Here is an 18,356-nt window from a genome sequence, read left to right as displayed (position 1 = left end):
ATCAACAAGATGTACAGTTGAGCAGTGTTTAATTTCTTTACACTTGTTTTTTTTTAATAACCCATTTTGCCGGTCTGTACCAGCAAAATAGGGTGCAGCGATCTGTACCAGGAATGGCACTGTCGGTACTGGCCCAGCACAGCCCCATGGTACTCCTCTCTTTTATTCATTATTGAACATAGACTATATAACCATTATATGTTGATGACATTGGCTTTATTGCTACACAAACAGGCGGCTTCCAGACCATATGATCTCCTGCATGAGTTGTGAATACCGACTCAAGACACTGCCTGTCTAGGAAGCATTAATTTCTTCAGAGGGTCCCTGTTGCAGAGAAATCATATAGGTAAGAAAATACTCATTCACATGCTCCGTCTGGTTATTCATTGAAGAGGGACAGTGGGCATGCCCCCAGCATGACGAAACAGGGAGAATGGTTTGCAAACACAAGGCCACGCCCTTTGGCACAAGACCACGCCCATTTTTTGGGGCGCGCGCATAGGGACACTTTAATTGAATTTTCAAGGGCCACTTTAAATTCCCAATCCGCCCCTGACTTTGTGACCAACTTTTGTTTTTGTTTCTGCATCTATAGTGACACAGCGCAGCATCTATTTGGGCGAGCCAGCTTTATGTCACAGTGGCCCTGATTCAGAGCCGGACACTCTGACAGAGCGCTCGCTCTGAATCAGGGCCGTCCCTCTGAATTTTAGAGCGGCCTCCTGGCCGCTCGCATAGCTGTGGATGACCACCCACAGCTATAGCGAGGGGCCAAAAAGATGGTCGTGATGGTCAAGACCATCGCGACCATCGGGCTTGCGACGAGACCCTTGTAGTAGGGTCTCGTTGCCGCAAGCCCTGGAGTGCTTTCGGCTCTATCAGAGCCGAGAGCACTGCCACTGACATCACTTGTGATGTCAGTGGGGCCGGCCACAGACGGTAGGCGTTCCCATGGGAATGCTTCCGTCTGGGCAGCCACGCCCCCAGCACGTCCACCAAAGGGGGCGTGCTGTCACTCACCATCGACAGCACGCCCCCTTTGTAGTGAGACCCATAGCGACGGCTTGGCTGTCGCTATCCGGGCACGACGGAGCCGGCTCCCTCGTGCGCATGCGCCCTTGGCCAACATCGACCTGCTTGCGAGCGCTCAGTGCTCGCGAGCGGGTCTGAATTAGGCCCAGTGTGTGCAGATCACTCAGCAGTCTGTTCCAATGACAGGTGGAATTATTTAAACCAAAGAAACAAAAAAAGTTACAAATATAAAATAAAGCATAAAATATAGTTTCTTCAAATTACATCTGAGTGGTTTCCAAAATAAGAATCATTTTAGAGGAAAACAAATGTACTATCCTGCTTAAAACACTAGGGGATAAATTTACTAATGGTCGATTTTGTGTTTCAGTGGCACATGTACTAACAGATTTTGGCCCTCATTCAGAGCCGTACGCTCTGAGCAGAGCGCACGCTCTGAATGAGGGCCGCCCTCCATAAAAATGGAGCGTCCTCCTGGACGCTCGTATAGCTGTGGGTCACTACCCACAGCCTATACGAGCGTGCAGTTTGATGGCCGCGATGGTCTTGACCATCGCGACCATCGAAACTGCGAGCCGGAGCCTGCGGTTGAGGTTTTCAACCGCAAGCCCCGGAGTGATTTTGGCTCTATCAGAGCCAAAATCACTCCCACTGACATCACTAGTGATGTCAGTGGGCCGGCTTCTGACGGGAGGCGTTCCCGTGGGAACGCCCCCGTCAGGGAGGCACGCCCCCGGCACGCCCACCAAAGGGGGCGTGCTGTCAATCAACATCGACAGCACGCCCCCTTTGATCAGACACAACAAGCGAAGGAAAGTCCTTCGCTCGTCGCGTCTGGCGCATGCGCACGACGGAGCTCCCGCCGTCGTGCGCATGCGCAGAGCACAACATCGACCCACTTGCGAGCGGACAGCTGCTTGCGAGTGGGTCTGAATCAGGCCCTTTGTTTTAAATATAGATTTTTAAGTGTTAGTAAATGTGCGATTTATCCCCTGAAACACAACTTTGATGTTTTTTTAGATCAATTTTTTATTGATCAAATCTAGTAATCGACCTTTACCCTTTGGTTACTGACAGTGCTTGAAGCAACTGCAGCCACATAAAGAATTTAAAAGGACAGTATTATAATAAGAGACCAAAATATTTTCAAAACTTGTTCAAGTTCTCTCTGAATTTGCATGAACTGGATGTCATTCTTTTGTAATGCTATGAGTATATACAAGGGTAATCCTATCAATTTTTGGGATGATTTGGTCATTGAATGGTGCTTGCACTGTTCCATGCAAATCAATTGTATGTACCCACTTCTATCTCCTCGAGCAATGCATCTCCACTTAACCATCATACCATGTCAGACAGAGAGCCAGTCATTATTAGAGTGTTAAGAAAATGGGCTGAAATCTGCCAAGAAAAGGTGGCTCAGAGGCCTCACCCTTGTGCATGGCCAGGCTCGTAGAGAGCTTCCCTAAGCCCTGGTACTTTTTGGGGACGTGATCTAATCGCTGGAGGCATGGCCACACCCCCTTTAGAAAAAAAGCTAGAAAATAATAGTATTTGCAGTGCTGTTTCGCTCTGAAAAAAGGGGCACTGTGGTCCCGCAGCCAGGGGCAAATCCAGGGGAGGGGAGCGCACAGACCCTGGAGACTCAGCAGCAGAAGCCTCCCTGGCCCTATTGCAGCCCAGTACACAGCAGCGTTTGCTGAGCTGAGAAGAACGGCTGCTGACAGGTAAGAGGGAGGGAGGGGGTATGGCAGCTCCTACTCCCCCCCCTTCTCTGCACTCCTGTGCATGATCCTTACCACGTGCCATGATCATAAATCTGACAATCCAAAGGTACTATCCCTAAAGGAGAGGCCATAATGACACCAATTGCTCCTCCACTCCCCCTAAACCCTCACCCACCCCACACTGTTGACAACAGCAGTTCCTCCTGGGAGCTGTCCTAAAGGGGCAAGAATAAGAAGTGGGATATGTATGAATGAAGGCATTTATGTTATTGTACCAGCATATGGGAGCATTGTTTATCCCCATTGATCTATACAGCTGCAGTGACTGAACCTATTGCGGACGGCAAAGTAACCTACAAATGAGTTTCAAATTGAAAGTAAAAATTATATTAACAACCCCATGTTTTCCCTGGTGTTTCTACAGACAAATAATATTGGGTAAGAGGTGATGGAGTCATCATATTCTGTATTATATGAGGTGGAAAGTTCAATATGTGTAAAACTGAAAGTGAAGTAGGAAGTTGCCTGCATGGCACAGGAAGGATAACAATGACTGGCTGCAATTGGTACAGGATAACACTGCCAGAGATTATTTACTTTTATATCATTACTGAAAGTCTAGTTTAGAAGGTAAACCCTACCTAATGACAATTAAGTTATAGAAATCAAAGATTGACCACGCCCCACGATGATGACTCGCTGGGTTGTGTCATCATTGCCCCGCCCACTGTAGTACAATACCATGAATCTTAGTTTAGTTAGGGGTGGGATTGGGAACCATGATGATATGATTCACTCAGAATTGTGCCATTACACTCCCACCGTCCTGCTGACTAGGAAGTTGGCTGGATGCAAGAGGGTGACCTGCTCTCCCAGGAATCCAAGATGTTGGAAATGTGTGTGTACAGGTTGGATGACGTGCTCCTGTATGCATACTTCTCACAGACATAATTGTGCAGCCTCTGTACTCTAGTCAGCTCCACTGCTGATGACACAGGGCCTGATTCAGAGATATACGTTCATCCGACTATGAACGTACATCTACGATTGTTTGGGTTGTGCGCCTGCACAGGACCATTCTGCGCATGTGCAGAACATGTCCTACGATCTCGCTCACAGACCCCCCCAAGCCACAGCATGAGTGACATGATTGGGGGGCAGAGAGGGGGCGTGCCTTGTCACCGTTACTGGAAACGGGGAGGGGGGTGTAGACCCCATTTTCCGGGAGGAATGAGGCCTGGGTCTGTGTCAACAGACTCAGATTCCTGGCCTCTTGCATGGCCAGCACCTGGTCAGGCTGTGGGAAGCTTCAGCTCTCGCAGCCTGACCGAAGGAGCAACCATCGTGACCATCAGTCGCAATGGTTCTGATGGTGATACCAGCCTGCGACGTTGGTCACAGTGCTGGGATAGCTAATGCAGCAAGGAGGTGTCTGGCAATGGTGGCCATTTTGGTACAGGGAATGAAGTCTCCCTGCGCAGTGGCAGTCTCCATCTTCAACACAAGCCAAAACTTGTGAGTCTTCTCGTTATTCCGGTACAGTTGGCAAGTATAGACTAGTTATACCACTAGTACCTTAGATTTCCACCGAAGCCCATAGGATGGTGGAGTTTACGTAGGAGCAGAAGCAGTGGCGGATTAACAACAGGGTGGCAGAAGCAGGCGCTCAGCGGCCCCCGCACATAGCTACATCACCAGCATAGGGGGCGTTGGCACAATGTGAACTGGAGGTTCTGTGTCAGGTGATCCGGAAGTATTACATGTTATATTTAACAACATCTTCAGTATAGAATTTTGAGAATTTAATGTGTAGAGGCACAAGTCACCCGTCCTTGGTCTACCACAAACCTTAATCTGGCCCTGAGAGGTGTGAGTAGGCGAGAGGGTGCGCTGTTTGTTTCGCTTATGAAGCACAGATTAATGAAATGAGATAAAGAGGTGGATGTGGCCAATTTTAAGGAGCGCTCATTGCTGCACCTAAGAGCACAGCTATTTCTACCCACTAGATGTAAGTGACAGGCAGAACTACAAAGGTCATCTCTCACTCATTCGTGGTTTTAAATGAAATCATTCTTAAAGGACGTTTCTGGATTCATTCTGGGCACGTCCTGATATATAATGCAGATTTCTGTTTCTAAAAATACCTAATAAAACTATGCTGCAAACATAAAGTCAATAATAAAAGAACAACTTTAAACTGCCACAGAATGTTTCTATATAGTTAGATCTCTCTGAACAGGTGTCCTCGCATATCTCAGTTTTATGCTGTATCGCTACCACATTCTTTCTACTCTATTGTAAGAAACTACTATTTTAAAGACATTTGTGGTTGATACCTTCTGGTGTTTCATTATTGTTATTATGACAGTCTCAGCAACCACAGGCAGTTGACGATAACATACACACTTCATAAACACTGGAAACTTCATGTACGATGCTTTAATACAACTCTATTTGCTCTCTTCGTGTTCATCTTTAATAATTCTCAATAACATGCTGTATCCAGTCAATGTAGTTGCAGACTTTGGTGTAGACGCCGGGGTATCCTCTTTGCGCACACCCTTGCCCCCATGACACCACTCCATATAGTTCTCCATTGCAAACCAGCGGTCCCCCAGAGTCGCCCTGCACAAATATAGATAAATCATGGTATGTAATCTATATAAAGTTGGGCTTTCATTATGAATTTGCAATGTCATGAACTCTTATTGCAAAACAACTTTCCCACAATATTTCAAATTAAGGATGATTCAAAGTGAAAAAGCAGCTTGTCACAGTCTCCATTGTGTATGTGTAACTCCCATACTGTGACATGAGTGATGTCTGATATCACGTCTCTGGTGTCTGATAATAAAGTTTATCACAGTGCAAAACATTTTCTATCTACCTACAATTCAAGCGGTTTGGGTATGAAATGCTGACATTCATCATGTCAGCATGAGAATGTCAATATGGTTATAATATAGACAGTGATGAAATGTAGACATGTTAAACTGTCGCCATTGTGTCCTGGTGGCCCAGCAAGGACTCATCTTGCTCCCGATGGTCGCAGCGTTGTCTTCCGAATCCCGGAGGTCATGTGACCATCACTTCCGAGTAAGAGATCCCCGGCGTTCTGGTAAGTATCACTCCCTTATCCCTAACCCCTACTCCTTAACCCTAATCCTCCCTCTAGTGCCTAAACCAAACACCCCCCCTGCAGCCAAACTCTGCCTAGTGTCTAACCCCCCTGCAACCTAACCCTACCCGCAGCCTAACTTCAACCCTACCGGCAGCCTGACCCTAACCCTCCTGCCTGCAGCCTAACCCTCCTACCCGCAGCCTAACCCCAATGTTGAATTTCTGACAATGTTGATATTTCATCTGTTGACATTCTGACAATGCCGACCAGTTGCCTATTGACATTTTAACAAGGGGCCCGATTCAGTACGGATCGCAACTGTGACTACAATAGCTATTATACTGTAAATGGAGTGGATAATTTATGCACGCCCCTGCAACAGCGTTCAAACGCACTGGCACACCTGAATTTCGACGACCACCCCCGTCACCTTCCCCAAATGGCACTTCTTGTCAATCACTCTGCGATGGGTTAGCGATGGGTCCCGATGCACACTGCGATGCATACGCATGCGCAGAATACAACAATCGGCCGATTGCACTTGCGATCTTTGCTGAATCAGGCCAAATATCAACATCAAAAACAGTCTTCATTGTGGTGTCAACATTACGACTGTCGATCATGTTACTGTCGACCTTTTGACTACATCCCATTCAAGCTACTACACCACAGTATTGTATAGTAATCACAATAAGGCACAATAAAGCCTCCTTCAAATGCACAATCCATCAGTGATGTCATCGGTTTCAAGTGAATTAGTTTAAAAAGTAAGGTGGCAATTTGGAAAGATTTAAATAAAATATATTTATGTTTTTCATAAATTAGCGAAATTTAGACTTTGATGTTTTGCAGGTCTTGTTTAACTTAATCTTTCCAACATATGACCTGATTCAGCAAGGAACGCATAGGAGAGAACGCACACACTTGGCCGATGTTTTTGCACTGCGCTTGCGTATGCATCGCACAGCGCGTGCACGAACTAGCCAGTGCAAACGGGTTTGGGTACACAAACTACACGCAGTGTGTCCGCAGACCTTTCCGATATTAATTGACAGGAAGTGCCATTTGTGGGGGGTGGCGGGGGGTGGTCAGGTGAACGCGAGCGTACCTGTGCGTTGGGATGCTGTTATAGGGGCGTGCATAATTCAGGCAGTGCGGTGGCATACACAGCCATACCGCAAACTGTACACAGGAATGCTGGGAGGAGGCGTGGTCGCCTCCTCCCAGCATCAGTCAGTCGGTTATTTGGGGAGAGGGGAGCGAGGTGGGTGCGGGGGGAGTGCGTGGGGAGAATGCTGAGCAAGGGAGGCGGGAACCTAGGGGGGGGCCATGAAAATCTTGGTTTGGGGCTCCCCTAGGTCTAGTCATGCCCCTGTGTAGCTAATAGCGGGGTTATTAATGTTGAGTAGAGTTGTTTTAAAATGTTAGGTTGGGACTGGTGAAGGTGGTCAAGGTGAAGGAAGGGGCTATTGTGCATGGGGTATTAATGTTATATTGGGGTGGATTATTAATGTTATGGGGGGGTCCTAAAATATTATTTTGCCTAGTGCCCAATGATTTCTTAATCCAGCTCTGATCTGTTGGATGAGGAGAGCTCAGCGCTGGCTCAATCAAAATAGCAGCAGAACCGACGGTCTCTAGGACCCGCTGCAGCTAAGCAGGAGGTCTGACCTCTGACATGTGCTACTGCGCATGTGCACCCTGTTGGCGCGTCTTTCCTCCCTAGCATTCCATGCTTGTGCATGTGCCCTATGAGATCCCCAGCGTAAGCCAGCCATACAGTGGCCTACGTGTCGTGTACCACAAGTACTCTGTACCACCACCATTTGTGTAGGGGCATATAGCGTCATTAATCACCAAGGTGTATAACATCTTACCACCCAACGCACTACAATGCCCAGCAATACCCTTACGCTCCAAGCCGCATCCAATACCTTACTACACTTGTTTAACCTTCTGCCTACATGCAACTTGTTATTCTACTTGGTTAATAAACCTAAAACCTGGTTAAGTTATTACATGTGTGGACTAACCGCTGTCAGGATCTCTGCTGCACAACTCACTTAACATCTGTACACCCAGGGCCCATTGTACTGCCTTTGGCTGTATATATCACATTAACTATGCTATTGGATTACAGACCCAGTGTCCTACACCTGGTTACTCTGCTAATATGATCAGCAGAGGACCACATAGTGGGAAGTTTAACCGCAAGTGCTAGATAGCGAAAAGAAGGATCCTGGCGCACCAAGCCCCTGAGTCAGCAGTAGGTTCTACCAGTTATGTATTTACAGGAGGGAGTGCAGTGATAAAGTGAAAAAGCCAGTCATTCTTACTGTAGATCCAGGTATAGCTCTGCATATTAAACTTGGCACCAGATAGCGCTCTGCATATTAGCCTTGGCGATAGATATGGCTCTGCACATTAGTCTTGGATTTATATATTGCTGTGGACATGTCACCAGGTATGGCTCTGTATTTTACATGTGGCACCAGGTATGGCTCTGTATATTACATGTGGCACCAGGTATGGTTCTGTATATTACATGTGGCACCATGTGACTCTCTTCTGAGCCTGCCCTGCTAGTTGCTACCAAAACCTGAGGTGAAACTAGAATCTGCTGTGCAGGCATATATATTTGTGCAGTTCTAGTTCGCTGAATATGTTTGTGGCAAGGATAGAACATTGACACAATGAGGGAAATAGGAAATAACATTATGGATAGATATCCCCTCCAAATCCACACTAAACATGCACCTGATTCCACACTACTACATCACAAACACACACACACAGTTGTGGCCCTGATTACCTGGTTACATCTGCACAAGATTAGAAGACTTAGCATTATTGTTATCCGTTTTCCTTATAACAACAACATATGTTCCCTAATTTATCTCTCTATCCAATGACCTGGTATTTTTTATTATTATTTTATTTTTAAGAATTACTAAGCAATCTGCATATAAGTATGTATAATATAGTTACTATTACTAATGGCACATGTATGTACTAATATAAGTATTATATACCTGTCATTCACCGAGTCGCTAGGTTTTGTGCTTAGCATTGCAGGGTTTTTTTATACTCTGACTCCCTCTATCTTCTAACCATTCCTCCCCCCCAATGTATCTTTCTCATCTCTTCCCCCCCCCCCCCTTGTCCCTCTCTGTTCTGTCATCTATCACCCCGTAACTCTTATCCCCAATTTCTCCCTCTCTAATCTCTGTCCTTTCTCCCTGCAGGTGATGGGACCACGGGATGAAGGGTTCATGGTTGGGGGCTCACAGATGAGTAAGAGTGCTGGGGGTGGGTTAGCTGCTCCAGGCGCTTACAGGACTTAGAGAACATTCCTGAAATCCAAACATTGCTGGGGGGAGAAGAGGAGCTGTGTGGTAATCAAGCAGCCAGTGAGAGCTGTGAGGGGAGTGAGGAGCGGGACCTCCCTACAGCTCTCTACTGAGCGGCTCAGTAGAGAGCTGCAGGGAGGCCCCACTCCTCAGTGAGCAGGTGCTAGACTGACTCCATAGGTGATGATATAATAGATGTGTTATATATGTAACCCTATATCACTTTAGCTACATAGTATATTCTGTATGGTTAGGGGATTAGTCATAATATGTAACCTGTCAGCCCTTCCAATTTTGCAATTCTCAAAAATAAAAACATAATCTAAACCAGAAACTCAGGGCCTGATTCAGACCCGCTCGGATCGATGGTGGCCCAGTGCGCATGCGCACGACGGAGCCGGCTCCGTCGTGCGCATGCGCGAAACCCGGATAGCGACGGGCAAGCCGTCGCTCCGGGTCTCGTACCAAGGGGGCGTGCTGTCGATGTTGAGTGACAGCACGCCCCCTTTGGTGGGCGGACCGGGGGAGTGGCTGCCCAAACGGAGGCGTTCCCATGTTAACGCCTCCGTTTGGGGCTTGCCCCAAACACATCACGAGTGATGTCAGTGGGAGAGATTTCGGCTCTGTTTGAGAAAAAATCTCTCTGGGGCTTGCGGCAACGAGACCCTACCACAAGGGTTTAGTCGCAAGCCCGATGGTCGCGATGGTCTTGACCATCTTCCTGGCCGCTCGCTATAGCTGTGGGTTGTCACCCACAGCTATGCAAGTGGCCAGGGGGCCGCTCTAAAAAACAAGAAGGCCGGCCCTGATTTAGAGCGAGCGCTCTGTCAGAGCGTCCTGCTCTGAATCAGGGCCTCAGTTCGTAATTTGTCAGTCCATTAAGCATTTCAAATAGTTTCTATTTTTGCCCTTGTCTATACTTGCCTGACATGAGTCCTTTCCTCCTTCTAAGTAACCAGCGCAGAACATACTTGAAGTGATCTTGTTTGGATAAGAAGCCTTACAGCTGGCTTCTGACAGCACAGGAACATTCAGGCATTGCAGAGAATCAGGATACTGCACTGCAAAATAAACCTATGTATTATAATTATACCTCATACATTTTATTTTTATATTTTAACTCATTTGTTTATCATAGGTATCAGTTTTAGCAGTCATGGAATGCATTTGATATTTATACTATATCAGATTGTCAAATAGTGATTAAGGTGGTCTAGGTACTAAGCCTTGGATGGAGATAAAGTACCAACCAATCAGCTACTAACTCATTTTTCAAACACAGCCTATAAAAATTGACAGTTAGGAGCTGATTGGTTGGTACTTTATCTCTTTCCACTTTATCTCTCTCCAAAGTTTTATACATCTCCCAATACGTGCTTGATTCAGAGGTGGACGCATGTGTCGATGTCTGCGTAGTTAAGCCAGTATTTTCTACTGTGCAGGCGTGAAAAGGTTTGGAAACCCCTAATGCGCATTTGTTCCAATGAGTTTATGCTGCTGTGTATAGAATCGCTCCCATTTGAGCTGGCGGCGGAAAGTCATGGCCGTTCCTGGGAGGTTACTGGGAGGCAAGTTGAAGGGACTGCAAAAAAAGGCTGTCTCATGGCTGTGTTATGGGAGTGCAACAGGTGTATCAGTGAACGCTGCTGTATTCCCAAACGCAGAGTCGCAGCAACATAGAACATGTTTAGAGAAAGTTCAGAAGGAGACACTGCGCCAGCCAGAGGGCGTATTAAGTGTCTGTGGTGATCGCGATGGTGCGCCAGTGATGGACAGTTTGAGTATTTGTACTGACATCGGACATTGAAAGTGGGCGTCTCAGGGCTTTCACTCTCCAGCGCTCGCAGATACACACAGGGAAAGCTGATACTAGCATTTGCATGTTATTACAGGGTTGCCGACATTTAGCTCCCTCCTTCCGGGAGGGAGCTGTCGGGCAACCACACAGGGGGAGTCTCACGGCAAGAAGGGGGCGTGGCGTGGGAGTAAGGGGGCGTGGCTTGGAGGTTGACACACTATTGGGGATGGGGCATAGGGCGTGACAGCACGATTGCATCATCGTGGCCCCGCCCCCTCTTCACAATGCCGAGGCTTAATGGCATTGTGATGCAGGGTACGGGACTACGATGACGCGATTCAGCGCGATTCGCGTCACTGGCCCCCCATTGCCAGGGTTTATGCAGGTGGGTCGCTGGCGCCAGGAGACTTGCCTGCCTTTCCGGGGGGCCGGGAGCGGCACCCGATTTTCGGGAGGCTCCTGGCCGAATCGGGAGGGTAGGTAAGTATGTATTATGACAGCTGTGAAACAAATAAATTGCAGCCTGTATGATTTAGCATCCACCTGTGATTCAGGGCCTAAGGGTTGATCCATGGCAACATGTTAATATGGGAAATAATATGGTACTTGTTTTTTCACCTAGTCCGCGCCTAGTAAACCCTATCTAATGTCACAAACTTTTGACTTGAACATGAAGCACCAATTTACAATGTATTAGCCACCAATTGCTGTATTTGTGCCAAGTGCTGTTACAGAGACCAGAGACTCAGATAGAGAGGATTTCCGTCATCATTTTTTAAATTCAACTAAATACATAACAAGATTTTTTTTAGAAAGATCTGCCAAACCTCGTGAAACGTAAAAACTAATTGATGATTGATGAGGAGAGTGCTCTGCGCTGTCTCCTCGCTGTGACTGGGTCCCCTAGTTAGTTGATGTGTTATGTTATTTTTGTATCTTCCAGTGTCCCCATAGTAACGGATGTTTGCCAAATATAGCAAAACATATATAAACCATCAAATGGTATTTGGAATGCCTAGGGGCATCCATGCCTGCCTGGGGTCGTTGCTCAGCGGAGGTTTGGGGCAGACACTGAGGCATGGCGCACCTGTTGCCGGCTGGGGTAGCTGCTACAGCCGCTGTGCAGCGTCCACTGTTTGCTGCTGCCGGGCACGAATGGAGCTGTCAGCTGAGCTCTGATCGGGCCTGGCATCAGCAGACAGTGAGCGGGCTGGTCGTGGCGGAACAGCTGGCGGCGGTTGCGGGGGCGGGGCACCTGGATGGCAGGGCTCTGCTAGTAGTTAGGCGGCCACGATCGGAGCTCTCAGCTTTGATCGGGCAGCAGCTGCAGCAAGCAGCTCACAGCCAACAACAGTGGGCTGCCGCTGCGGGAGCAAGCGGGTCCAGGGAGGCTGGAGCAGAGTAGCAGACTGTGCACAGTAGGGACAGTGGGCACTGTGCATCAACAAAAATGGCCACTGGTCACTGGAGGGCTGTTGCTCATGCCCAGCAGCAGCTGCTCCTTCTCAAATGGGCCTTTGCGGAGTCGAGCAGGCTGAGCCTGCACTGACTCCCTGCAGCCTACCAGCGTCACCACTACAAAGCCACCCCCACAAAGCGCATGAGGAGGATTCAGCAGGAGCTGCAAAGTAAGTGACTGTTATAAATATGTTTTGATCAAAGTCAGCTCAGCATGTAGTGAGGGGTGCTGTGCTGACTGCTGTGAGGGGTGCTGGTGCTGTGTGCTGGCCGGTTGTGGGGTGATTGGTGATGGGTGTTGGGCATACTTACCTACCCTCCCGAAAATCGGGAGCCTCCCGAAAATCGGGTGCCGCTCCCGACCTCCCGGGAAGGCAGGCAAGTCTCCCGGCTGCCGCCGACCCCTCCTGTCCCACCCCAATTGTTTGTAAAACCCTGGCAGCGAAGGGGGGCGGTGACGAGATTCGCGTCATTTTGGCACCGCCCCCTGCATCACACTGCCTGTAATATCGGCAGTGTGTAGCGGGGGCGGGGCCAAAATGATGCGCTTGTGTGGCTCCACCCCCCACTCCGCCCACAAAATGTGTCATCTGGCCGGCCCCGCCCCCGTTTGCTGGCCACGCCCCCCAGTAATGCCGATCTGGCAGCTCCCTCCCGGAAGGGGCAGCCAGATAGTCGGCACGTATGGTGTTGGGCATGTCTGTGATCTGTGCTGCTGGGTGAGGGGTGCTGTGCTGGGAGAGGGCAGAGGGGTTCTGTATGGGGGTGCGGTGCTGGGTGATTCGTACTGGATGATGATTGCTGTGTGGGAGAGTGGTGATGGGTGTTGTTGGCTGTCTCTGTGATGTGTGCTGCTGGGTGATGAGTGCTGTGAGACAGGGAGAGGGGGCTGGGTCAGAGGCAGAACTAAACATTGCCTAGGGCCGGCTCTGTTCCTATGCATCAACAGTTCTATCTGAATATATATATAAAATAACTATTATTATTATTTCCCAATTTGTTTAATTATAATTTTTTTAATGGAAAGAGAAAACATAAAGAGGTGCATATATATTGTTTTTGTGGTTATTTCACCATATACTCCTTACAGACATATGACCCAGGAAATGTCCTGCTCAGACCCAGGAATTTCTCCTGTGCAAATTCCCGGTGTATTTGCTCGAGACCCTCCTACACTACAGCTTCTACCTGGGAAATTCCCAGGTAGACCTCTATCAGACATAAGCCGGGTTTTTCTGTTTTCTACACAGAAGATCACAGCTTTCTCATTTAAAGTAGACGCTTTCTGGCACACATTAATGAGGTCATGCAACATTAATTCAACGGTGTAACTTAAAAAAATTATGGCACAACATTTGTGTTTTCAAAACAAAGTTTTATTTAATAAAGGCCTTTATTGCCACTCCTCTCCTGTCCCCTCTCCTCACCAATTCCAGACCACGGTTCTGTTGCAATATGTCCGCCGTCTCTCCTGTCTCACTCCGGCTGCTGCTGATGTCATCACCATGCAGCAGGCAGCCGTGGCCGGCCAATCAGGAGCTGTTTGGTGAAACCCAGGAGTAAATTCCCGGGTATCACCATTCAGACATGAGCAGGGTAATTTCCTGGGACTTAAGTCCTGGGAAATTCCCTGGTCGATTGGAGGGTCGGCTACCCGGGAACATGTTCTTCCCGGGTAGGTACCTTCAGACATACGCGACATACCGGGAATTTGGCGGAGGCAGGCCAAATTCCCGGGAATCTCGGCATGCCTGAAAGGGGTATTAGTCACATTTTTTTCGAACTGATGCTATAATTACACTGGCATAAATGTTTTTTTTTACTTTTATATTAATTATAAATCTGACCCAATCTTTGTATAAGAATTAGTAAGAGTATAAACTTACCACCAGATGTCCTCAGATTTCCCCAGCCTGACACTAGGCACTGGCTCCCAACGGTTGGACAACTAACAGCATAGCGTATAGGCTTGACAAACTGGTTAAACTGGGCAGGCTTAGCTAGTTTAACCATCATGAAATCATGGTCTAGATAACTCTGACTGTAGTAGAAGTACTGAAAAGCGCTCTCCACCTGGATGTGCTGCTCCGTCCCCTCTTCTGTGGAGGTATCATGTTCTCCTAAGTGAGCAATAAGGGTCTTCGGTCTACACAAAGAAGACAAGGACAATGAGGCACTTTATAGCTTTATAGAGTCTTGTGCATGTTCAACATAATCTAAATCTCCTTTTATTTAACAGTATCATCCGTACAAACTATGACAGCTATCCAGCGATTGGACTAGCTAGTTTATGTAACCAAACTGCATTTTTACTTACATTACATGGGGCGTATTCAATTATAAGCGATGAGCAGTCACAACGTGCTCCTGCGCACATCACCAAAAATTACCGTACAGCAACAGTGCAGATTTTCTAGTGCACCTTTATTTGGTGTGAAGAAACATCTGTGACATTGGTGTTCGTGAAAACCGGTCAGAACGCTAACACCTTATGGCCATCATCACTAATTAAGCATCCCCTAAGTATTTTCAGTGTCCCTACTACTGTTTTTGTCTGTTATAGAGACTTAAGGGGGAGATTTACCAAAGCTTGGTGAGAGAGAAAGTACCAACCAATAAGCTTCTAACTGTATTTACAGGCTGTGGGGCAGAGGGGCTTCCTCTGTGGGGGGGCGTGCCGCTTCAAAAGGGGGCGTGACCCGGGAAAATGACTCGTCAACAGGGGTGGAGCATGCGCGTGACAGCGTGATCGCGGCTCGGCCCCCTCTTCACAATGCCGATATTAATGGCATTGTGATGCAGGGGACGGGGCCACAATGACGCGATTTAGCGTGAATCGCATCAACGCCCCCCCCTGCTGACAGGGATCATACTGTATTCGCAGTGGCGGGGGTGAAGACGGGTCGCCGGGGACCAGGAGGCTTGCCTGCCTTTCCGAGGGGTCGGAAGCGGCCGAATCGGGAGGGTGGACAAGCATGCTGTGGGGGAGATGTACTTAAGTGGGTACACTTTAGACGATATTTTGGGCGATCCAACGGTTCTATCCGATATATTGTCAAAATCGCTTAATGTTAGGCCATGCACGCTCCCGTCAGCTCGTCCCTACATGCTGCTCAATCTGTCTATGCGACTGACAACCCCAAGTAACAAGATGCTGTAGGGGCCAACATATTGAGCGGTCAGGTCCCGGATCATCTAATGGGTACCGGCCACCCGATATGTCAGCCCGTCAACCGTGCAGTCGCCCGACGTATCGTGTGGTTCACATATCATTTAATGTGTACTCAGCTTTAGCCTTGGAGAGAGATAAAGTAAAGAGGGATAAAGTACCAACCAATCAGCTCCTAACTGTCATGTTACTGGCTGTGTTGGAAAAATTACAGTTAGTAGCTGACTGGTTGGTACTTTATCCCTCTCCACTTTATCTCTCTACAAGTTTTCATAAATCTCCCCCTTACTTTTTGAATTGTTTTCATCTGTTATTGATGTTGAGATAAAAAAACGAAACCGTAATAAATCAACTCGTGTGTGTGTTTTACTACAGCCTCTAGCACACATGGAAACAGGTGCAGTCCCTGCATATGGTGATTACAATCTACCATACATGGGCTACGGAATGATATGTGAAAAATAAAGTAAGAATATTTTCATTTGTTTCAAAAAAAGCTGGGTCAGATCAAGAGATAAAGGACTGAAAGGGTAGAACAGTATGATACTGAAACCAGTTTTAACTAGCAAACTATATATATGTGGGTACAAGCAGAGATAATATAAAACCCACATAATAGGATAAAAATAAAACATCAGGAGAACATAACTGCATATTTTACAGAGCATCCAGTTCCATCTTCTGACAATCGGATGATTGTACCGATGATCGATGACCAACACTTTGGGTCAGGTTCAGAGATGAATGCAATGCCGATTATTAGTGGTCTGCACATACATCTGAGTCTCACTGCGCATGCGTCAAGATAAATTATCTTTGGCAGGTGCAGCGCAGTGTGATTGACAATCACAAAGTGTTTGTAGGAGGTAATGGGGGAATGATAGCAAAAATGCAGATGTGTCGCGACCATTTTCGGTGCATGTCGGAGACTGCGTCTGCGATCCCGTATGCAGAAAACATGGCTCCAGCGTCTCAGTTCCCTTGGCCATTCCGAGCGACCATAAGGTAACTCAGGTAGCCAAATATTGAAGGATGTGTCCAATGCTGCGTCTTTGGACGCAGTTAGTTTGATTTGCAAAGCCGCCGGTGGGCGTCTCATTACAAATCTTGGTGTCTGCGACATTTGCCCATTTTCACACATCACTGCGTTCAACATAAGGAGACGCGGTGTCATTATTGTACTTCTCTGATTCAGGCCCTGTGTTAAAAAATACATTTAAAAGGAAGGAGAAAATTAAAACGGAAGCGAAGGCCGCTCCGGACCTCAGAGCACATGTATTAAATATCCCATCGGAGGCTCAGAGATACCCCAAGGCAACCTGACCCACCACATGTGTTTTTCCAAATCAAGGTATAAAAATGATAAAGACAAGTCCTTCCACCTACTATTTTACTTGAGAAAAGTGCAAAAAAAATATGACTGAAACAATAAAGATTTGAAACAATAATTCTGAATGCTGAGATCCACTCTTCTGGTCTATGTATAGGACGATACAGAAGAGTATTATTGCCCTGAAGTAGCATGTACTGTACTTACTGCTTGTAGCAGTGAGCCGCTGATATGATCCACCTTTCATTTATTAGAGACCCTCCACACCAGCGTTCTCCATTGTAGGTAAAGTAAACCTGCCAGGGCTGGGAGTTGCGGGGACACTCATAGCCTCCAATAATCTTATCATCATCATCACCCAGAGGAGCCGCAGCTGCAAAGGAATCAATCGTCATTGTAATATAAATCACAATTGTACAGTATACTGGCCGAGAGGCAAAATATCCAAAGCTAACCTTTTGAACCATAGGTTAAGGCAATAAAGTACCAAGATGCTGATCCCAGCCAGGATGAGCTATTCTCTTCAGAGGGGGAAATGTTTTAAACCTTCTAAAGAGTGGACAAGTGAACAAGTGGAGAAGTTGCCCATAGCAACCAATCAGCTACTAGCTAGCATTTATCAAGAACATTATATAAAATGATATCTAGAAGCTGTTTGGCTGCAACTTCTCCTCTTGTCCACTTCTCTTTAGAAAGTTTGATACAACTCTTCTATGTATCTAAAAATGAAAGTCCACATTCACCCCCTCCAGAGTGGTCATAGTATTGTTACTGCCCAGAGCTCAAGCAGCCTAACTATACAGCAGCTTGCTTCCTGCCACTTATTCGGCATTAATAGGCTTAATTTTAGATCGATATACCTTTCAAGATGCTTGGTTTGTGCCTCTGTTTAGTTAGGTCATGCTATTGACCTGCAGTATGATGACCGCCAACTTGAAAAAGTCTACTGAGAATTTTCAAATGTCTACAGCTTTAGCATACATATTTTCTAATCTGACTTTAATGGTCCACTCCATACACACTTTTATTCTAGATTCTGGACACTAAACATATAGAGAAAGCAGTAATATGAGTATTCGTGTTTATAGAGGTTACCTGCAACCCCCAGGAACATCCACACCCAGAGTTGGAGCATAATGAGCTGATGTTACCTCTGCTTTGATCTTTTAGAAGCGTTGAAAGATCCACGGCATAATGTGGGGCTCATTTATAGGACGCTTATCAGCAGAGACTCAGCAGCCTGTTCCTTCACATGGCTCCTCTCCAGACACCTGCAGGTTCCCGTGCGATCTGCAAACTTCACATCTGGTCCAATGTTTGGGAGCTCTTATCTACTATGTACACATGTCAGGCTAGTACAATTGCTAA

At 47.1% G+C, this 18,356-nt stretch overlaps 1 protein-coding gene across 1 annotated transcript; it reads right to left on the bottom strand.

Moving 5' to 3' along the window:
- Positions 1-5,237: 5,237 nt before the first annotated feature.
- LOC148450986 (trypsin-3-like) lies at positions 5,238-18,123 on the bottom strand. The gene is made up of 5 exons (XM_088462410.1): positions 18,084-18,123; positions 17,196-17,361; positions 14,376-14,635; positions 10,158-10,294; positions 5,238-5,387 (listed from the first exon to the last, which is right to left on the bottom strand). Exons 1-5 carry the CDS (start codon positions 18,121-18,123, stop codon positions 5,238-5,240), a joined length of 753 nt encoding a protein of 250 aa, XP_088318536.1.
- Between the last annotated feature and the right edge of the window lie 233 nt (positions 18,124-18,356).

This window comes from Taudactylus pleione, unplaced genomic scaffold, assembly GCF_031769625.1.
Source record: "Taudactylus pleione unplaced genomic scaffold, aTauple2 ptg001230l, whole genome shotgun sequence".
Lineage (NCBI taxonomy): Eukaryota > Metazoa > Chordata > Amphibia > Anura > Myobatrachidae > Taudactylus > Taudactylus pleione.
The sequence above is the reverse complement of the archived record's forward strand: the minus strand, read 5'-3'. Positions and strand labels throughout refer to the sequence as shown.